This window comes from Kwoniella europaea, chromosome 2, assembly GCF_036810445.1.
Source record: "Kwoniella europaea PYCC6329 chromosome 2, complete sequence".
Classification (NCBI taxonomy): Eukaryota; Fungi; Basidiomycota; class Tremellomycetes; order Tremellales; family Cryptococcaceae; genus Kwoniella; species Kwoniella europaea.
Window position 1 is genome coordinate 3,978,923 of NC_089488.1, and position 21,752 is coordinate 4,000,674.

The 21,752-nt window shown below is 47.2% G+C and overlaps 9 protein-coding genes across 9 annotated transcripts; 4 read left to right on the forward strand and 5 right to left on the reverse strand.

Annotated features, from left to right (window-relative positions):
* Positions 1-129: 129 nt before the first annotated feature.
* On the reverse strand, positions 130-2,443 carry V865_007841 (uncharacterized protein; the record flags this gene model as incomplete). Its single annotated transcript, XM_066231583.1, has 15 exons — positions 130-218; positions 267-458; positions 511-629; positions 689-811; positions 864-1,040; positions 1,094-1,194; positions 1,250-1,406; positions 1,457-1,524; positions 1,574-1,707; positions 1,765-1,782; positions 1,848-1,863; positions 1,916-2,028; positions 2,086-2,147; positions 2,206-2,337; positions 2,394-2,443. The coding sequence occupies 15 exons, from the start codon at positions 2,441-2,443 to the stop codon at positions 130-132; spliced, it is 1,551 nt and encodes a 516-aa protein (XP_066087680.1).
* Positions 2,444-3,075: 632 nt separating this feature from the next.
* V865_007842 (uncharacterized protein) lies at positions 3,076-5,470 on the forward strand (the record flags this gene model as incomplete). The annotated part of the gene is made up of 14 exons (XM_066231584.1): positions 3,076-3,451; positions 3,507-3,606; positions 3,666-3,733; positions 3,786-3,852; positions 3,910-3,986; positions 4,039-4,160; positions 4,208-4,281; positions 4,353-4,395; positions 4,447-4,554; positions 4,610-4,765; positions 4,815-4,939; positions 4,999-5,168; positions 5,223-5,275; positions 5,336-5,470. 14 exons carry the CDS (start codon positions 3,076-3,078, stop codon positions 5,468-5,470), a joined length of 1,674 nt encoding a protein of 557 aa, XP_066087681.1.
* Positions 5,471-5,895: 425 nt separating this feature from the next.
* V865_007843 (uncharacterized protein) lies at positions 5,896-7,818 on the reverse strand (the record flags this gene model as incomplete). Its single annotated transcript, XM_066231585.1, has 7 exons — positions 5,896-6,141; positions 6,199-6,339; positions 6,407-6,670; positions 6,728-7,312; positions 7,375-7,483; positions 7,550-7,576; positions 7,637-7,818. 7 exons carry the CDS (start codon positions 7,816-7,818, stop codon positions 5,896-5,898), a joined length of 1,554 nt encoding a protein of 517 aa, XP_066087682.1.
* Positions 7,819-8,745: 927 nt separating this feature from the next.
* Positions 8,746-10,591, reverse strand: V865_007844 (uncharacterized protein; the record flags this gene model as incomplete). Its single annotated transcript, XM_066231586.1, has 8 exons — positions 8,746-8,830; positions 8,913-9,070; positions 9,144-9,524; positions 9,579-9,709; positions 9,768-10,059; positions 10,127-10,200; positions 10,253-10,464; positions 10,548-10,591. The coding sequence occupies 8 exons, from the start codon at positions 10,589-10,591 to the stop codon at positions 8,746-8,748; spliced, it is 1,377 nt and encodes a 458-aa protein (XP_066087683.1).
* Positions 10,592-11,409: 818 nt separating this feature from the next.
* Positions 11,410-12,979, reverse strand: V865_007845 (uncharacterized protein; the record flags this gene model as incomplete). The annotated part of the gene is made up of 5 exons (XM_066231587.1): positions 11,410-11,531; positions 11,594-11,612; positions 11,680-11,938; positions 11,998-12,493; positions 12,544-12,979. The coding sequence occupies 5 exons, from the start codon at positions 12,977-12,979 to the stop codon at positions 11,410-11,412; spliced, it is 1,332 nt and encodes a 443-aa protein (XP_066087684.1).
* A 657-nt stretch (positions 12,980-13,636) lies between these two features.
* On the forward strand, positions 13,637-16,370 carry V865_007846 (uncharacterized protein; the record flags this gene model as incomplete). Its single annotated transcript, XM_066231588.1, has 10 exons — positions 13,637-13,704; positions 13,766-13,799; positions 13,876-14,209; positions 14,269-14,413; positions 14,479-14,870; positions 14,923-14,944; positions 15,017-15,273; positions 15,375-15,667; positions 15,730-16,271; positions 16,343-16,370. The coding sequence occupies 10 exons, from the start codon at positions 13,637-13,639 to the stop codon at positions 16,368-16,370; spliced, it is 2,115 nt and encodes a 704-aa protein (XP_066087685.1).
* A 197-nt stretch (positions 16,371-16,567) lies between these two features.
* Positions 16,568-17,170, reverse strand: V865_007847 (uncharacterized protein; the record flags this gene model as incomplete). Its single annotated transcript, XM_066231589.1, has 4 exons — positions 16,568-16,729; positions 16,797-16,811; positions 16,900-16,955; positions 17,038-17,170. The coding sequence occupies 4 exons, from the start codon at positions 17,168-17,170 to the stop codon at positions 16,568-16,570; spliced, it is 366 nt and encodes a 121-aa protein (XP_066087686.1).
* A 578-nt stretch (positions 17,171-17,748) lies between these two features.
* Positions 17,749-19,047, forward strand: V865_007848 (uncharacterized protein; the record flags this gene model as incomplete). Its single annotated transcript, XM_066231590.1, has 5 exons — positions 17,749-18,006; positions 18,182-18,402; positions 18,479-18,670; positions 18,755-18,838; positions 18,924-19,047. 5 exons carry the CDS (start codon positions 17,749-17,751, stop codon positions 19,045-19,047), a joined length of 879 nt encoding a protein of 292 aa, XP_066087687.1.
* A 431-nt stretch (positions 19,048-19,478) lies between these two features.
* On the forward strand, positions 19,479-19,917 carry V865_007849 (uncharacterized protein; the record flags this gene model as incomplete). The annotated part of the gene is made up of 2 exons (XM_066231591.1): positions 19,479-19,593; positions 19,667-19,917. 2 exons carry the CDS (start codon positions 19,479-19,481, stop codon positions 19,915-19,917), a joined length of 366 nt encoding a protein of 121 aa, XP_066087688.1.
* Between the last annotated feature and the right edge of the window lie 1,835 nt (positions 19,918-21,752).

The following is a 21,752-nucleotide window of genomic DNA, read 5'->3' on the forward strand; positions in this document are numbered from 1 at the left end:
ACCGGCGTCTGCATGTAGGCCGGTCCATCGTTCTGGTCAAAGGAAATTTATGAGTTACACCGCAACGACTTCAACCCATTTTTTCATGGGGCCTCTCGATTCCAGCCGTGGTGCTCAGGTAGTTAACACTTAGATAGCCTCTCGATGGTGGTATTCCCCACCCTTTAAGCCTTTCTCGGTATCTTCGGATGGAAGACCGTGCTCTTGAGAGACGCCCTCTGTACTCTGGTCAACAGCAAACCCTTTTGTGGGGGAATGATACTCACCTTGCGCTAATTGAACTTCCCGGTCCGTCGAAGAGATAGAAGGGACCTTCGCGCCCGGAACGAACCAATGGGTTTCTCGGAAGTACGTGTCCATCTCTTCAAGAGTTCTCCCCTTCGTCTCGGGAAAGAGAATATAGAAGGTTAGGGCATTGGTGAATCCGCAGACAGTGAAGACCAGATAGTATTTCCATCCTGCATGTGTTGAGATTAGCGGTGTCACGACTACCACAGCTTTGTCACATACCGATGTTGGACCACGCCTTGGGTGAAACCTGTCCGATCATAAAGTTCGAGATCCAAGCAGCCATGCAAGTGAGCGCGGTGGCTTTACCTCGAACAGCGGTGTTGAATATCTCGACGGGACTTTTGGGGGCCAACAATAAGCGAGAAGTCAAGACGATAAGTAGTGTCTGAACACTCACTAAACCCAAGAAAGCGGTCCGATACAAGCCGAGAAAACGAAGTTATAGATAAACAGCACGGATACGAAACCGATACCTTGACCTCGATTACCACCCCCTTCAGCGAACTGTTTTGCAAGTGCACTGATGACTCTCGTGAGCTGAAAGGCCGATGTACGGAAGACTGGTGACGTACGTGGCAATAGCGAAACAGGTACCAGCCAGCATGTTGCCCGCAATCAACGGGAATCGTCGTCCCACTTTGTCAACTAGCAGGATACAAGCGAGCTCTCCGAACAAGGCGTTGATGTTGTTGAGGGAGTTGATCAACAGAGAGGTGCTTTGTGAGAACCCAACGGATTTGTAAACGGTACTACAAGCGGTGATCAGTGTCTGAAATACTAATGGGTGAATGAAAGCACTCACGCAGCGTAATACTGGATAGCAGACACACCAGTCATCTGCACCGAGAACTGGAGGATGATACCATACAGGACTTTTCGTAAATTGGTACGATCCTTGAAGATCTAACTGGCATGAATTAGCAAGGTGTCATCTGAAGAGACTTAGAAGTCACCCTACCAGACCCCATGACTGATCGGTTTGAGCTTCCTCCCCGACTTTTTGCTTCATAGAATGCCATTCTCCAAGGACGAAAGCATCATTTTGATTGCCTCGGGCGTGGAGCCTGGCTAAAGTACGCAACGCATCCTCTTCTCGACCTTTGATCATCAGCCATCTGTGAGGATGTCAGCGTGTACAATCTCACACGCCACTCGCAAAACGCACCTTGGTGATTCGGGGAGCAAGAAGGACAATAGCAGCAGCGGTACCGCAGGTAGCATTTGAAATCCAAGCTTGAATGCTTGTGAGCTGATGCTGGTAGACGCCTGTTCGTTCACTCACAGGTAATCGCCAAGCAATGGGGTCGTTAGGATGAGTCTGTTGAACACCATAGGCTATCCAACCGGCCACGATAGCGCCGATACCCAAGAAGAATTGGAAAGTTGCGGTGAGCATACCTCGCTTCGATGGATGGGCTGACATGAAGCATTAGCTGCAGCTTGACAATGCGAGCAGGTGGTCGAATTACATACCGATTTCGGACTGATATACTTATACGATGGGAGAACAAAGGTTAGACCACTTGCTACGACGGCTTACACAGATCAATACTTACGCGGAGCCAACACACCCTAACACACAACCTCAGTCATCGATTTTTTCAAATTAAATCGGAAGACCTACCAGCATACCGATACCAATTCCCGCAAAGAACCTTCCGGCGAACATAGTCTCTTTATCCTGCGTCGCGGTTTGCAAGATACCTCCGAGAATGAATACGCCCCCGGCGACGGTAACTTCCATGCATATCAGCACCACTATGCCTGTGGAAAGTTCGTATCATATCAACTTACTGGCCATTCTACGACTGAAACGGTCGGCAATGAGTGAAGCAGGGATACTTCCAGCAAAGGCACTGCAAGTAATCGATCAGACTCTGCATATTTCATCCTAGGATTGCTGCCGTCGCTCACCCAAGCAGCATGGAGGAGACAATAAAACCAATGTAATCATCGTCGGTGGTGTCGATGGTGGTGAGGAAGTTCGGTGCGACGATCACATATGAGATGACACCCAAGTCATATCCATAGAGCATCGCGCCCATGCTGTTGAGAAGGCTCAGTAAATACAATTTTCCGCCTTGTCCTTGTGTTCGACTCACGCTGCAAAACAAGCACACAGGAATGTGTAGATCTTCGGTGGTATCGCCATGGTGTTTTGTGTGCGTTTCGCCTGGAGTTGTTTCTTGAAGGACACAGTGTGGGATGATCGAGGAACCAACGGGGCGACTTGGGACTCCAGTTGGAGGTCCATATATATCTTTAGGAATTTCCATCGTCGTTGAGTACTTCTTCTTCTTTCCGAACTTTTCGCAAGAACTATCCGTCCACTTTCGCTATTTCATCATGTGATGGCTTAGCCGGTATAACTATTGTTGCCGTAATGTTGACTCGCGGATAGAGGTTTTACGCGCGAGTCGACCTCAGACGAAGTGGACGCCGACGTCATATCGGTCCGACGTGCCTTTGAACCCATTTACCGCTCCGGACCGCACGCGGAATCACCACATGCTTTTCGATTACAGGAGATACATGTTAAAGCGAGATTGATCAGCAGAGCGTGGGACATGACTTGCTCTGTACCATCCCATGATTATGTTAGAGTAGGCCCTTTTCAAACCTAATCACCCTTTCCGCTCTTCCAAATGTCAGAATGATGTTCCGAAATTCGGCAGCAGATGTTTTCAATTACCCGGCGAAAGCACGCCAATGAGAATGATATAGATGTCGTTCATTAATCATCCTTGTTATCTTCTTTCTTGAGTCGAGAAAAGCAGTCCAACGATGGCGGTCTATAGTCAACACGTGACTGTGCTTCAAGCTCTGGAACAACAACAAAGTCGGATCGCCTTCTCCGCTGAGCCAGGCCATCCAACTAGACTACGCCCTGCGCGTCTTCATCTCGACGTTGACAGATTGGTACATCCTGCTGAACAACCGATAACGGACAAGCTATATTCGGGATTCCTGGAGCACCTGGGCAGATGTATCTATGGTGGGATTGTGGACAGCCCAAAGCATCCCAGTCCCAAAGACCTGCTCCTCCCGCAAGACATTGGGGATTTAGCGACTAAAGGTAGACTGGGCTGGAGGAAAGATGTGATGGGTTGTCTAGCGAAGGATGGGGAATTGCAGATACCTATGATGCGATGGCCGGGAGGTGAGCTCTTTCGGTGCACGGAGGAGTGGGAAAGACGAACTCACATACCTCAAAGGTAACTTCGTGTCGAATTACCATTGGCAAGATGGGATTGGCCCGATCAGTCAAAGACCAAAGAGGATAGAGTTGGCTTGGTTGAGCGATGAATCCAACATGTGAGTTGCGTCTGAACCTGTGGTAGGGAGGCTCGATGTGATAACTGACAGGTCTTCAGTTTTGGTACAGACGAGTTTATCGACTACTGCCGAGGGCTTGAATGCGAACCATATATTTGCCTAAACAGTGAGTCTGTCTGGCAGTGGAAGACGTAAAACCGTTAATTCATGATTGGTAGTGGGCACTGGGACGCTGGAAGAAGCTTTAGCATGGTTGGAATATTGCAATGGTACCGGGGACACCCAGTAAGTCTTCGGCTTCGAATCCCAAGTGGTTTTGCGTACTGAAGCATACGACGGAAGCTGGGCCGAGCTGCGGAGAAAGAATACCGGACGGAAAGAACCACATGCCGTGAAATACTGGGGCTTGGGTAATGAGAGTAAGTGTCCTCTTGGTGATGCCTGGTGACTGCTGACAGACTGTGTCATCAGTGTGGGGACCTTGGCAGGTCGGCAATATGCTTCCATCGGATTATGCAAGGAAAGCCAGACGATGGGCACATGCTCTTAAATTGGTCGATCCGACAATACAGCTTGTCTCTTGCGGAGAGACTGTGAGTGCCAGTGGTATGTATGGATCGACGGAGCTGACTTTTCTTAGGGCGCTTCCGAGTGGGACAGAGAGGTAATACAGGCGCTGTTGCCTTTGGCGGATATGCACTCGATTCATTACTAGTGAGTGTGATAAAGCACAATCGTGAGCTGAGACGAGACAGCACTATGCTTGGACACGATAAGATGTCAAGTGCCCCAGGACTTGAATACGAAAAGAATGTGTTTGGAGCGGCTGTGAGTGACCATTTAGAGATCAATCGAAATGACGTCTGACCAGCAAGACAGGCTGCAGAAAAGCACATTGATGTGTGCAAATCCCTGATAGACATGGCGAACATTGGCAGGGCATTGGAGCGTATGCCTGGGAAAGACATGAAGATATGTTTCGACGAGGTGAGTGACATTCCGGTCGTGAGGAAGGGAGACCGAGCTGATTGATGTATACCAGTGGAACGTTTGGGATGATGTGAAAGCTCGAGGGACTAATGGGTTGGAGCAGACTTATGATTACACCGACATGCTAGGGTTCTGTGCATGGTTGAATGTCCTGGTGAGGAAGCACAAGGACATAGGTATAGCATGTTTAGCTCAATCTGTGAACGTGGTAAGTCGTTTGCGATGGAAGGAAAGGGAAAGAGCTGAGCAGCAGGTAGATCTCACCTCTCATGACCCGACCGGATGGGATCCTTCGACAAACTCTCTACTATCCCCTTGCGCTCTTCAGCAAGTACATGAAGAATGGACATCTACTGCAATTGCCTTCATTTCCTGACGTTTAGTGAGTCCTCGACGTACCAAAGTTGGAAGGTGAAGGTCTGAGACACTGACAGTCCACAGCACTGGTCCAACCTATCCCGTCTACATCCAACAAGGCGAATACAGGCCATCATACATCGATAGCGTGGCGGTGATGGTCAAGACGTCCAATGGGTGCAGTATACGGTTGAGTATACTGAACAGACACCCGACGGCGGACTGGGAAGTGAAGATTGGATTTTCTGGGTTCAGTGAGTTGAGGATGAACCAAACCATATTTGATGGTCCGCTGATGCATGATGCAGATATAGAGAAAGTTCAATTGCATGAGATATACAGTGATGATCTAGCAGCAGTGGTACGTGCAAGTATCCTTATACATGTCGTGCAGTCTAAGCTCACCCTGCAACCTGAATAGAACACTTTTGAAACGCCCAGTGCAGTTGTGCCAGCAGTATTCAATCTCGATAATAAGGAATGGCAGTCAAAGCACGTAGATAAGCTTGCAGTGAAAAAGCATTCATGGATGTTCTTGATATTCGATGGGCCATGAGATGGAATAGATGATAAAAGCAGGAAATCATGGACACATGCATACATTATGAGCCACCTAAGATATCAATCAATGTTCTCTGATTCGATCCACCTGATGCGTTTCATGTCTCAAGACACTTTCGAGCCCGGTGTTTCGGTGCTGGAAGTACCAGGATCGACGAACCCCCTTCGAATGTCCTTTACCCACATGGCATGCGCCTCACATGTCTACTCAGATATTATGATATCGGAACGATGTGTGGTAGGAATCAAACATGAATATAATGCATAATTCAATTCGAGTCCAAAGTCATGTTCGAGATCACTTTATATACACTTCGTTGTCATACTTTCGAGGAACACAAAAGTCAAATCGCAAATCCAAGACCTCCTGCACAGGATTCACAACGGCGATTAAGTGAAAAGTCAAAAAATTGAGTGAGCCTAATTGCTAGCCATCGGCATGCCCTGCCACTTGCGGATCGATCTACCTTTGAGGATAAGAATGGCACATAGTATGGCACCTACGCCCGATGCCAGAGCACCCTGAATGATGTATTCAGATAGGAAACCGTGCTCCTCTCCCCAATCATACACGAAGAATGCAATTGCGAATCCCCAAATAGACTTGAAGAAAACAAACACAGCTTGGGTGTCCATTGATCGGGAGAGGTAGCCTTCAAGGACGTACTGAAAGAGATTCACACGATTCAACTATGTTCCTTAGATCTATCGCATGTGACTCACCGTTTGCAACAACCCAGTAGCAGCGGAAAGACAGAAGAAAAATAGTCCACCACCAAAGAGATAGGCAATCCAATGGAGTTGTAGTTTCACTACTAGGCCTACAATGAGGCATCCGACGAACATGAAGGGAAGGATCGGGAGCTGAGGGATCAAATCTGTCAGCCAGATTTCTTCATTCTGTCGTCGCAGTATGATCATGGACACTAACAAGTGCCCAGAGACGATGTTCGGGCTCTCGGTGACCTTTTCTCTTCGCCATATATGATACGACCTTGTCTCCTACAATCCCGCCAGACCATTTACCTAAAACTCCTCCAAGACCAAATGCTAAGAATGCAGCACCCAGGGGGATGACAGCAAAATTGTAAGGGGGCGCTTCGAATTTTTGCGGCATTACAATGGTTATTCCGACAGACCACGCAAATATGGATCCATAGTAGATAGATGGGATGACAATAGTCAAGTACCTGGCCTGTTCAAAATCCTGTCAGCACCGTATACGTCAGGAACAGGAGGTGATCATACTTACCATTAGAATAGGTGAAAGAGATATCGCCAAGAATTCTCCTGGTCTTTTCCATGGCATCCAAGCGGCACCTACGTGCCCTTGTCGTACGCCAGGGCTCTGGAGCGTGTCTTCGACATGCTCAGCAATGGCCTTGACATCATGATCATTGTTGTTTGAAGACACCTGTTGGAGATCTGACCCAGACTGGACAGGAGCGACTGCCATAGGTGTGTCTTCAGATTCGATCCAGAGCGTTTCGGGCACTATGAAGAAGAAAGCGGCCAATTGCACTACAGCCAGACCCAAGATAAGCCAGAAGAGGACTCTCCAGGTTGTGTTCTCGACGATCAGTCCGCAGAAGATCGGTCCGATAGCAGGAGCTATAACGACAGCCACAGCGAACATGGACATTTTGGACCCTCGGACCTCTTTTACGAATATATCTCCCACTGTAGCAGGAGGCACAGTTTGAGAGAATGCGGAGGTGATACCAGCGAAGACCCTAGCAACGGCAAAGACGGTATATGAATTCGAGACGGCCATCCAGATGACGCATGGTATGAAGAGCGTGGAGCCAAGAAGATACACTGGTCTTCTGCCTATGGTCTGTATATTGAAATTTGATCATCAGTAAATTTCGGTGACCAGTGAACAAGATGTATAGCTACCTTTGATAGTGGATTCCAAAACAAAGGCCCTACAGCCACACCCAGAAGGTTATAACCAATAGTGTTAGGGATTTTGCCAGGAGACACTCCAAAGGCTTTGCCTAAAGTTCTATATGATGAATTGCCAGTTAGCCTAGGCTATCTTTCGATGACAAAAGGGGGAAAATAGTCTCACGGGAATGCCACTTGAATGATCGCAACACTAAATCATTGAAGAACGGTCAATCTCTTTCGCATGCTGATGGTGAAGAGAAAGACTCACCTGAAGTTGGCGAGGAAACCACTGTAACTGAGTGTTATCAGAATGAAGAACTTTCTCCATTTACCCAGTGCATTGATGGGATGATCGGGCGGAAGACTGGGATCCTTGCCATCTCGGTAAGAGTACCCAGAGTGGTCCCCCCGCGATCCAGATTCGACACTAGCTTCAATATGATTCGACATGGTGCGACGGTTAGATGAAGGATTCAAAAGGTTCTCCTGAGGTCTCTGGGGCTCTTTATGAAGTATTACAACTACCTAGTTCAGAGATCCGCGAAAGCAAAAGCATCAGACATAAAGCTACATATGCGGTGATCTGAAGGTATTTGCACTGCGGTTATCAATCATGCACAGTCAGCTGGTTGCAATCGTAATGCCATATAAAAGACATGCGACGCTGATCGGTATTCTGTCCTTCTTGTCATTCTCGCAGGACTCTCGAGTATGGAGCTCCATTGGGGGAATGTGGAGCGCGAGGAAGTCCCCGCAAATCCCCGCAGGAGACCACAAGCGGTGTTGCGGTATCTCATGTTCATCCGATCACGGGGTTCTGCCACATTATGTCCTTGTCTTGGATTTGGGGCTTCCAGTCAATACACTGTGGCTCTCTTCGTGCACGGTGTACCCCAAAGCCAAAGCTGCCCGAGTTCATTTGCATGCAGCTCACCTTACAGACCATGAAGTGACCTGCTTAAAGCTCGATACTCACGGCGAGAGTCTTGACGAACACTGTAAAATCCATGTCAAAAGCAAAGAATAGCAGGATTGATCATGGAATCAATGATCACTTGGCCTCTGGAGACTTGTATACACCAATTTCGTGCGATTCAACTGTGTACAGATTGGAAGTCTCGGACTTGAGCTCACACCGATAGGTCTGCAAACCTAGCTATTCTTCCGCTTGCTCTGAATGGAGCCATTGCCAACCTCGGACGGCTTGTTGACAAAGCGGCTTCGCATCAAAAAATGATAAGGACATTATGCATTCGCTGAACAACTGAAAGGGTCGGTAAAGGAAATCGTTTGATGCATTGTTAAGAAGATACGTTTCTTATCCGACTCGAGATTAAGAGAACAACATCATTAAGACAGCTTTGACTGACCGCACAACTACACTACTGCCTTGAAGAGTTCATCAAACCTCTCATCTGCGTCTTTAGCACAATCATGAGCGTACAAAATTCTTTGTGTTGTCCTGGTGAGCAAGACGAGATCAGTGTTTACCCTGAGCTGCAAATGTGAATATAAGGGTTGTGAACTGTAGCCAGGCAACTCACTGATCGATCGCCTTATCCGGGTTCTCACCCCCTTCCTTCTTGGCAGCTTTGAATGCTGCATCTCGTTTTTCTTGTGCTTCACCACTGCTCAGATGCAGGCCTTTACCATTAGCAGCGGCGGTCAGAACAGCCCAATCTGCTCGAGGTTTTCGAAGAGCCTGTTAGACATTGGATTATAAGCTTAGATTGAACGAGATGATAGAGGTGAGATCCCAAAGGAGAGCCACTGACCTGATATACCATTAACGCTCTGTGGATGTCGTCCTTAGACTTGATCTTGCCCAAAACTACCCCCAATACCGCCGCGTCTTCGACCGCTTGAGCGGCACCTTGGGCTAAATGTGGTAAAGTCGGATGACAGGCATCACCGACCAAAGCCGTGTTTCCATCCACCCAATGAGAGAGGGGCGCATGTACTCTCAGTTTCCACTCTAACACATCACCCTCCGGGACAAGCTTCAACAATTTTTGGACACGAGGACAGAAGTCTGAGAACATGTCTAGCATTTCTTGTTTCGAACCCGAAGCAGTCCATGTGTCGGCTTCAACGAAACGTCGGTCAGGATGAGCCGACGACATGTTGAATAGATCGTGGGATGCAATTGGGTAAGCCTAAGCAAAGCGATGAGCGCCTTTCCTCAGCCACGGACACGTAAGCACACTTACAATGATGTGTCTCTTCTCGCCTATCCATCGGTAAGAGTGCGAACCGGTGAAGAAGGGCAACAATTCCGGATCTTCATTGATCATGGATCGCTTGACTATAATCCGATAGGCAGCTTGACCAGTGTCTTCGACTATAGTTCTCTTGAATGGTCAAACGCATTCATCGATAATCACACGTGTTCAGCTCACCGTGATCCGCTTCCCCGATTCTCGCCAACATGGCTGTTCTGGCTTTACTCTTGACCCCATCTGCTGCCAAGATGATATCCGCTTCTATCCACTTGCCTTCCGCCAGTGACGCTCCGCCAGTTGCTCCGTTGTCCAGCCGCTCTTTGGAAGATTCCGTAGCTCTCTCTTTCACCCGAAATCTACTATTTTCAAAGTCCCAATCCGTGACTAGGTGACCGAGATGAAGCTTTACTACCCCAGAACGTGTTGCGCCAGTCACTAAGCTCTTTTGTAACGCCGATCTGTGAACCACCTATAGGAGTAATCAATCAAGGTCGTCAATGAGAGGCTTCACAAGGCATTCAACCATTCCATCTCACATAGAATGGATAACCGAATTCTTTCTCGATGTATTGGAAATCCACACTAGTCAACACTTCATCCTTTGCACAATCTGGGCTCTAAGTCAGCTTTGGTCTGTAGGCTGAGATTTTCGATTGACTCACTCAACACACTTGCACCATCAAGTGCTACTGCTTCTGACCGTGCTATGTCAAGCACTCCCCACTGATCGAGAATTCTCGAGAGATTAGGGGTGATATTGATACCGGCTCCTACTTCCCCAATCTCCCTAGCGGATTCCCACACGTGAAGGTTTGTGAATCCTTGCTTGGCTAGAGCTAAAGCACAGCCCATTCCACCCATGCCAGCTCCGACACTACACACACTCGGGTCAGCTCATACGACAGTGGTGTTGAAATTTCGTCTTTCTGCACGCTGTTCCATGACCATTAGACTCACATATGGATTCGCAATTCGTTCTTCAGATCTGCTGCTTGTACCATGATGGAAAATTTAGACCTTCTCAAGTTGGGTTTGAAAGAGAGCAACCATGATGGAAAACTATAGTTACCTTCCACATGTCCAGTTTTATGCAAGAACACATCATCTTGCGAATCAACAGGTTCACACTGCAGACCCAATGATCAACGATATCGCCGCATCTGGCGCCCCAGTCCCTCATTAGCGGCATTATAAAACTCCATTGCGGGGTATTTAAAGTGCAATCGTAATTAGGTAATTCGCGTTGCGGACGGAAATCACGCTTTGGAAATTGATGCAGTGCTACGGTTGATACAACATCATGCAGAAATTACTGGACAATCGATTGACGTTAGTCAGAGATAGCCGAACAGATTCCCGCTGTGGGAAAACAAAAATCGCAAGGTGTCGTCAATCTACGTATATGAATTGTTCCAGCCGCTATTCGTGGGTCCGGCCGTTCTCCCTGCCGACAGAGAATCACAGCACGTGTTAGTAGATCTGGAAAACCTTCTAGGCGGGAGGTACCATCTCTTTTGGATAAGACAGCCATCGCAATCAATATGGACTGCAAAGAAGGAGAAAAGCAACAATCCCAACCTGAGTCCGACAGGTATCAGAAGGTTCCTCTAGTAATGATTGCAAAACATGCCCCAAGACGTGTCTCGACAATGTCGACAAGAGTCCTGCATGCTATTGTAGCCAGTACGATGTTTGGCGTTGGCAACTCCCGTTGAGATGATATAGGTAACGACACGAGTAATCGTGATTGATCCATTCTAGACATAATCGTATAAAAAATCTCAAAATATACACGACCGGCCATCAAAAGTATAAACGGCTACTCTTGGCCCTGCTCCGCTTCCCATTGTCGGATCAACGCTTTGCCGTAATCCTCGCAATTGGGCAAACGATTCACTGTATGAATGTGACATTTGGCAGGTGTTGTATTTGTAAGGAAAACTATCAAAAAGGTATCAAGTCAGTTAATTCTCCTAACGGCTGGTCAGTTCTGAAGCGCTCACTCCCACAATGAAAGTCGAACTGTTGAATTTCCAATGTCAGCTCAAGATAAAAACACGATAGGAAACCGAAGAAATCGACTCCTCACCTCGCAGAACGTGACTGGTGAGTGGATACGGAAATAGTAAGGATCACCCAAACCAAACTTCCCAATCCAAGCGAAATAGGTTTGATCTTCGAATTTTCTCACCCGTTCCATTTTGTACTTGAGTGGTACTTCGGGCAGGTAAGTGTTGAAAGCTTGAATGATAGCATATATTTCTTCTCTTTGATTGGGATTGAATTTGGAGATAGGGCAGCCCTCAAATGGTACGATACGATTGTCTTGATGTGCTCCGCCTAGATGTCTTTACTCGAATGCGACCATCAGCGCTATATGGGTTTCAGTCGCAGATAGAATACGCACCGCTCATCAAAAGGATTCCATCGATCCTCTGCTAGACCATGTTGACAGTCCATTCCTTCATTGAGCTGAGCAAGTTTCTGATTCTCTGAAGATAAGTCTCTCATCAACGTCAACCCCCTGATTTCCTCTTGGCTGAACAATCGCAACCCCGCATGTTCACCGACATCGATCCGGTCGGGTTCAGCGCCCATGAATGTAGGCCCGATGATCATTCGGCGACCAACGAAGCAAACAGCTAAACAAAGATGGTGTCCAAAGAAAGAATATCCCCATGGCTTAGTTAAGCTAGGGGCTTTATCATTCGTCGGCAGAAACAATCGGAAGTTGTACGAATGTTTGTTCAACACCGAAAGTCCGTTGACTAGCTCTCCCAGGAAATGATTGGTCAAAGTACATCCAAGAGCTTTGTGGTATCCATCAGCTGATAAAGAGGCTTTGAGGACATTGTGAACGAGGTCCTGGACTTCTTGAGTTGTTTCATCCAACCTGATCCCACCTGCAAACTGCTTCAACGCGAACACTTGACCTGACATGTATGAGACTCACCTTCATTAACGTATAGCTCGGGATTCGACCAAGCTCTGAACTCGTCATCGTCCCGAACATCTCCCTTGATAACTTCTGATCTCAATCCTTCCGGCAATGAGTCGAGTAAAATCTCGACAGCCTTTACAGCTTCTTCTACTGGGGCGCCTTCGTCTTGATGATAATGAAATATAGATGGATCGGGATTGCCATCTGACGAGAAACCTTTGTACGGCCTTTCGATGTTCGTGATGTCCAATCTGTTGATCAACCAAGCTGGAGCGGGCACTTCTCGACGGGATTGACACCATGAATGGGAAGTGTGACTTGTTATTCCAGCGATCCGAGGGTGATCAGGTTTTGGCAAGATATCACGGAAGGAAACAGTCGCATCAGTTCGGGGCGTCGCTGGATCATCTTGAAGGACAAAGCCTGAGTTGACGGGTGCGTTTACCATGATGTATAGAGCTGGTATGACGATGTGAGAAGCGTTAGGGGATTTCTTGAAAGAAAATCACGTTCTGGGAACGAGACAGTCAGAGACTTAACAAAGTACACACAATCTGTCAACAATTATTATTCTCTGCCGATCCACCAACGGTGTAAGCTGCGTACCCATGGCCGCGGGGCGCCATTTAAGTTGAAACGCGATGGCGGTGATCCTGATGTGAACACCGCAGGCGGGGAATACGGGTAGAACCATTGATTTAACCCCAGGGGCGTATAGCCCCGTATAGCCGTATAGCCGTATAGCTGCTGCATGCAAAAGGTGGAGAAGTCCGCTTGATGCTTGCGATGGTCGAATTACAGGTAGCATTCGTTCATCCACTGGTAAGAGCGGCTGCATATAGATCTATATCACTAGGAGCTAGAACTAGAATCAAAAGCAAAATCAAAGAGAAGTATGGATGTATAGGTTATTGAGTGCACGAGGACCACGTGACACCACACTAGCCTTTGACCTTGATCATTACGTAATCTGGCCTGGCGTTTACGTGTATACGTTACTGCCTGTAGCTGTCGTGGTCCATATACGGACGTTCACTCGATCTTTTTCCCAGTTCGCCATCGATCCCAATTCCACAACGTCGTCTATGTCGCATATTCAATAGCGATGGATGTCGTCTCCGGCGACCATGAGAATTCCGTGGGACTAGTAACGTCTCAGTCAACTGCATCAGCGTGAGCAACCATCTTACTTCTCGCTTGACTAGCCTTGACCTGACTCATTTCCCCACTCCAGTAAAATCAGTTGTCTCGCTTGTCGTGCAGCTAAAGTGAGTGCTATGCCTTCTCCGAACATCCTCGTTGATCTGTCCTCCTTCGACTGACCGGATTTCTCACCATACTCAGCGAAAATGTCATACTTCCAACTCGCATTCTCCGTGCCGGCGATGTAAAAATCACAATATAACGTGTGAATATACCAAGCATCAACGCGGTCGCAAGAAGAAACCCCCTATCGAAGATCCATCGCAATCGTCTGGAAAGCGTGACTGGCTCTTCGAACACAATAATGATCCAGAAGCTTCAGGCAGTGGTATAACTGGCTCATTCATCCGGTCAAGCTCGATCCATGACTTACATCACAACACTACCACAGGAGATCACAGTATCGACTTACCACCACAAGACAAGCTAAACATACACTTCTCCCATGTCATTCCGAAAGAAGGGGACTCGTCTCGTAAGTAGGGAACAAATCGAATCCTTCATCTATACACAATACTGATCCAGTTCATTTAGCCTTTATAGCTGGGGAAACAACACATTATCCCGATCCTTCTGTTGGAGACAACCCACTTCTTCTGCAACATCTTCAATCCACATGTCCTGACCCTGTCAAGGCTGGCTTATTGACTGACAATGATGCCTATGAGCTATTCAATTTGTGAGTACACGCAGCCGTATTCGCCGTACCCCATTTGAAGACTAATAAACGCTTCATCGCTCCAGCTATTTTCAGCATCTCAATCCAATCCTGGCCATCCTAGATCCTCGTCTTCACACACCTACCTATTGTATCCGTCATTCACCACTGCTGTTTACATCCGTCCTGACCGTGACAGCCAAAGTCGTCCGCCCCAAAGTTTACGCGAAGTGCATGATGCTCGCCAACAAGTTAGTTGGACAAGCTATAGAATTCGGGTTGTGTTCGGTGGAGGTTGTTCAAGCTTTGAACCTGCTTCATCATTGGAAAAAGTCAGACGACCACACCAGCTGGCGGAGAATCGGTTATGCGATTCGAATGGCGCAGGAATTAAGATTAGATATCAGAAGCCCACGTCCGTTGGCGAACGAAGAGTTGAAAGCTAGAGAATCGCTGAATCGAGAGAGGGCTTGGTTCAGTGAGTTGCTTCTCACCATCGCTACGTCAAACCAGCTGACCCACTCACATAGATCTGGTCATTGCTGATTATCAGTGAGTCCAAGTCTCAATAACTCCCGGGATGCGATTGCCTTTTGCTGACGCTCAACATGTGCTCTCCCAAAGCCTCGCCATACACCACTCACTACCCCGAATGCTTTACACGCAAGATGTGGATGATCCAGAAGACTGGGTAACGGAACATGCACATTTGCAAACCCCGGGCGAGTCATCTCTCGGACCTTTAGTAACATTCAGCAGGATGTGTAGGCTTTATGCAGATAGTTTGGGTGCCATGGGCAAAGAGTCGGAGAACATGAGGACATTAAACTGGTTAGAACTCGAGCGGGACAGGTGGAGACGGCGGTGGCTGGAAAATAACGGTATGATAACCTTCACCACAATTTCTTAAACATTGCTTTCCTCTGCAAATACATCCTACAGATAATCTCACACGAAGATACTGATAATCATTCACCAATAGATCGGCATCGCTTCACCCAACCGCAGCTATCCACCTTTCGTCTCTGTGACGCATATTTCCGTTTCCACATCGCCGAATATCGCTTGCTTTTTATAGCGCGTCACGGCGATCATGATAACAGAATCGATCTTCATGAACCCAACCCTCTCTCATTTGCCTTCTCGAATTGCATAGAAGCTGCTTTAGGTGTAGCTTTGGTCTTGCAAAATGATTTAGCACCGTACGGATATCTGTCTCACTGTTTCTATCTGACTTGGGTAGCGATGGCCGTCACTGCCATATGGCTTGTAAAAGCAAGTTCCTTCCAACTCATTCCCGATCAACAACTCGTGTAGAAGCTAATCGGCTCTTACAGAACATCGCACCGATGTATCAAGCAGATCGAGCCAGGGTCATTCGCTTACTATCGGAAGTTCAGTTCTCCACCGAGGAAGCTTCCCGGTCTTCAGATGATATGGCTGCTTATACTCATCGATTGCTCAAGCATCTTCTGAACGGCATCTCCCCGGAGTGGCAGCTGGCTTCTTTCTTGACTGATCCGGTGTCGCAAACGACCCCGATGAGGTCAATACCTGAATCTCTTCCTTCTATACCTGAATCCAACGCATCAAATATAGCCAATTGGGAACTTTCCAGCACTCAAGAAATAATCCAAGGCTGTCTGTGGAATCAACCTCAACAGTACAATCTTTCACATTCGCTTATGAACATGCCCAACGTGGACAGCAGTGCCTCTGTTAACACCGGATCGCAACTACAATCTCAATACAATCAATCATCGCAGCGACCACATCAATTGCAGCAGCATGAACAGCATCAACATCCACCGCAACAAACGGATACTGCAATTTCTAGCAATCTAGATTTGCTGTTCCCTGCTGATGATGATGAGTTCTGGTAAGTAACAAATAGAGTTAACGAATGCTAAAACAGGAATATTGGCTGAGTATTTGTTTGTTGAAATACAGGAAACAACTGTTCCCTTCCACCGAATGAAGAAATAATCTCGTAACCTTAGTTCAGAAAGTATACCATGTATGTCTCAATCTCAACATGTCCTTAGCAGTGCTTCAAATCGGAGGTAGTGTACGAGTAACATACAATCAGACAGAATTTTAAAGGCACTTCCAATTGCCTGAGATATAATTTGAACTAGCTTCGAATACAAGCATGTCGGAATGTACCCATGATTTCTACTCTTTAGCCATGATATCATCTATTCTCTCCATCAAGTATTTGACAATACCGTCGGGTCCGACTTGCACTTGTAATCCGGTGGGAATTCCGTGTGTCTTGATCCCAGGGATCGTTTCCCTTGCGATTCTCTGTATTTCTTCCTGTTGTTCGGGAGTCCACTACAAGAATGCATGGACATGCATTAGTCATCCGATGCTTGCTGCAGATGAAGACGACGACACTCACCATTGAAGCGCAAAACTGTTACACAAGATGGTCCGTCAGATACTTAGCTACTATGCATCCCTCCTCTTTCATGCAGGAACACGTGTCGTGTTCAACGACTCACCAAAATACCTGGAGGTGGTTGCACAGATTCTAGAAGAGGTTTGACGCCTTCAATAGCTAGAGTTTACAACATGACAAATACAAGTTGTTACCCTTCAAGTCCCGAGTGGAAGAGAATGTGACGATATATTGTACATACTGGTGGTGTTCCCGGCGTGAACGATGTTATATCGGTCCTTCACATTCTCGATCACAGCGCCAATGACTTTTTTGGCTCTGTCAGGTGCAGTGTTGACCGATACTAAATTGACTGGTGCGGATTGAGAGGACATCGTTCGTGTGATAAGGTGCTCGTTCACAGTTGCAGTGCGATGAGTTGCGTTTCTTAAATATCTTTGGAGTAGGGTTCTCTGAAGCATGAGGAAGGTCAGACAAACGATAATTGATGCTGATTGAAAAGGTAGTAGTAACACTCTTCTGAGACCACATAACAATCGCAAATACGTGATCAGCACATCTCATCCAGGCTCACCCTGTCGGAACGAGAGTATCAGTTACCACGTGAAAAACTAAACATCACCGCAGCTCAATCTCATTTTCGGCATATTCTTCCTCCCTTTATATGCGGGGATATCGAGTCCTGAGCGGGGTCTTCTTTGTCCCCCATGTTACTGGCTGGCACCCGGCAGTTCATTTCTCCCCGGATTCACCGCGTGACGTCGCAACCATCGGCTGAAAGCCTTATTTCGTTGCACAATCTGATGAATATATGAAATGTATCAAGCAGAATGCAGGTTGCCTGTCTGCTTTTAGTTCAAGTGACATGTTGAAAAATCTTCCCTTGAGGATTCCAGCTATATCAAAATCAAATCGATCAACGCATAACCTTCACCTTAACAACAACAGAACGATGTCCACGTATTCGAGATTAATACGATTTATACCCAAATCATCAGCACATCCTGGACCACTTATAGGCGAGCCTGCAGATCCCGAAATAGACGTAGGAATAGCTTCGTACGAATCCAAGGCGATTGAAGTCAATGTTTACTCAGGCAGATCAGTGCTAAATCCGGGCGAGAAGACAGGTCAAATTGAAATTGTAGATAAGCTGTTAAGTCCATTAGGACAGAATGAAGTTGGTACCATTCGATGTATCGGTTTGAATGTGAGTGGACTACCGTTTCTCCTCCGATCCACGTCAAACTGTACTCTCAACGCCAAAGCACTGAAATCGCGCCATTCTTCGCCATTCTTCGGGCACTTCATGGCCAGTTGACCATGATGTATCCGTTTGTTTAAAGAAACCAATATGAGCGACAAAGCTGATCGGAATATTACAGTATGTTAATCATGCCAAAGAAGTCAATCTACCCATTCCTGAAACGCCGACTCTTTTCATGAAACCGTCCTCAGCATTAGCGGATCCATACCCTTCTCCGACTATCATCCCCAAGTCTTTCGTGTCGGATAATGCAGCAGACTTCGAATCTGAAGTAGCGCTCATCATAGGCAAAGAGGCTAAGAACGTTTCAGAGGACAACGCTTTGGATTACCTCTTAGGGTGAGATTCTTCACTCCGAGTGGTGGACGCACATGTCGAGCTGCTTGTGGTCCGTCTTGCTTACCATGATCTGAAGTATAACCGCTGCCAACGATATCTCATCGAGAGAAGCGCAATTCGCCCAATCTCAATGGTGTTACTCGAAATCATTCGATGGCGCATGTCCCATCGGTCCAGCAATAGTGCACAAAAGTCAGCTTGCAAGACTGGAAGAAATCAGAATCTCTGGGATCCTGAACGGCACGACGGTACAAGACAGTAAATTAGAGTGAGTTTTACTTCCCGTTGCGTCTGCAATACCTTGTATGATGTATTTCGATTTACTGATGACCCATATCCTCATCCTTCTTAGCGATCTGATATTCTCCATACCTAAAATAATCTCTTTTTTGTCTCAAGGCACAACACTTCAGCCCGGAACGATCATCATTACTGGGTAAGCAGACAGTCACTCTGGTGATTGTTCTCATCTCGTCCAGAATCCATTATGCTAATAAATTGGGTAACGTTCCTCACTCTAGTACCCCTGCCGGTGTCGGTTGGTCAGCAAACCCCAGAATCACACTCAAGGATGGTGATGAATTCAGAGTATTTGTTTCTCATGGTGTCGGAACTCTCATCAACAAAATTGTGGAGGAGAAGTAGTGGGGTACAGGGGGGATCGAGGATGAAAGGGTATCGCTCTGCACAAGGGAGCAATAAGCATCCCAAGTTATCTGTAAAGTTATTTGTTGCATGCATGCAGGTCTGACGCTTATCATGACTCTGGATCCAATGCACATCCTCACTGGATCATGCACTTGTGAGGAGATCCATTGCATGTCAAGCGAAGTTTAAACCGATATCAACCAGTACTCCTGCGTTGACCAGATGCGGTGGCCGCAGCGGCGTTGTTGGCGTGTGACGTCTTAAGCGGATTAATCACCGCAATCGAAATAATAGCGCAAAGACTTGCAATATAAAAGTGATCCATCGAGAGCATGAGTGGATTGAAGAGACGCTGAAGAGGAGGACTTTTGACACTGTCTTGACCTATCAAACCTTGTGTCCGATCAAACCTACCCACAGTCAACATCATGCCTCTATACATCTGTATTTGTCCTGACGCTCAAGGATCATTGGACAAGCGGCGGCAAACTAGAGCTGAGCATCTGGCTTTGGGTCAGAAAGACCGGGCAGAGGGCAGAACAGGTAAGTTTGTGCTGTACCACGGAGAGGTATTGCTAATTATCTGCAACATGCTCTCTCGCGATGGCTCGAAAAGTATTCGGACGTGCTTTCATCGACGATTCAGTATCTCATCACGATGATCGGAGCCCACCTGAGGTACCCTCGGGTGAATTGTCATCTGGAACAAAAGGCTCTACCATGATCTATCGGTACCAGACGATTGAACAGGCCTGGAGTAGACTTCGAGCCGATCCATACTGGATAGAAGGTGTATGGGATAAGGATAGAACCACGATACATGAGCTAGCGCCTGGTCCAAACGATGATACGATTAGGGTGATGTAACCTAGCAGGGATAGCGGAAAGTTGTAGCGGATGGAAGACCGAACGAGACCATGCGAGTATGAATCTGTCATGTCGGCTAGTTGATCACCAAGTCGTGGTATCGAAGTGTCACGGTGATGTAACCAAGACCTGGTTTCAATCCCCAAACACTAAACGAAGCAGCTATCACAGTTCGCTATCTTACATGTGTATCGTCAGCGACCACAGCGATGCTAGTACTAAGTAATTTATAACTTGTTCATTCAGCGGATGGTGTTATAACTATCTCGTGTGATGATATCACTAACTAATTAGGGTTTAAGAATACTCTGCCTAACTCGAGGCTTGACTGACATCTACCACATGTCATTGATCCCGGCTGCCATGTACCTACCAGTGATAGCTGCTCCCGTAGAGGAAGCTTCTCAAGGTACACAGTGATGACCGGTATAAACCGAATGGGCATTTAACAGAGACGTGGGCGATATATCGTGCAGTGCAGGAGATCGTGCATGTCCAGCTGATTCCATTGGAGGATCAAACATACAATTTTGTTCTGCAAGCAAAAGATCTTCCTTCACCAATCCTGTGGGCAAAGCTTAGGGGGTTACATGCCCATCTGATGAGGGGGGCCGATCTTGGGTCGATTTTCATGCATGCATATTATCATCCCAGATGGTAGAGGAGACGCCTAGGACGCTGGGAAAATTGATCTGAGGACTCTGGGTTAGGGGGTTACATACCGATTCTATGAGGGGGGCGGATTTTTGGCCGATTTTCATGCATGCATATTATCATCCCAGATGGTAGAGGAGATGTCTGGGATGCCGGGAAAATTGATCTGAGGTGTCTACGATGTGTAGCATGATTGAGGAAATATTTTGGGTCGGCACGGAGCCCCCAAGCCGGATCAGATTTGGGTCTGAAAAAAAAGATAACATCGGCCAAGCGTGCATGCATGCTTCATGACATATATCACCTGGTAGAGGAGGAGTGTGTGAGCCAGGAAATACCATTTGCAGGATGGTAGTATCGGTGTGTGACAAATGAGAAATTATTTTCACTCACCAGACGGTCTGACCCCCCAAGCCGGGATCAAATCCGACTTGGTGAAAAACTTTTTTCATATCGCCCATGCATGCATTCTTCAAGTTGTTTAAGACATTCCCAATACAGAATCGGCTGCTGAACCAGGATATGAAGTCAGATGGTGCATAGCTGCGATATGTGACAAATGAGAAATTATTTTCACTCACCAGACGGTCTGACCCCCAAGCCGGATCAAATCTCTGACCCCTACTATCACAGAGGTTGACCCCTATAGAAACCCTTACTGAGCATACGGCTCACTTGTTTGACGTGTCTCGTCTGACACAAAGCACAAGTCAGCTTATCGCTTACCATGCATAGATCAAGTGACTCACCACCCGGTCCTGTCCTATCCTCATCTTGCATACCCTCGTCACCTCCTATGGCCCCCTGCTCACATACCCAAGTCTGATATCCCCAATACCTCGGCCGAGACCAATTCGGTCAACCACCTGAGCATCTTCACCCCATTCAGCTTATGGCGCATCCCGCTTACCGCAGGCGATCCTGAAAGGATGAGCTGTTCCTATGATATCCATGACCAGGTCCATCGGGATCTCTGACAGGGGAATCGACCACTGGGCATGATGCGCTTGACCAACCCGAACAGACCATCCAACTGCTCATCGGTTTGATACTTGTTGGACAGCAAGCTGAAGCAGGTCGAACTACTTCATCACCACCCATCCACCAGGCATCAATTGACAGTGATTTGGTGGGCAGCCATGATCTGAATTCCAGCCGAGAGCATTCAAGACGTCCACAAG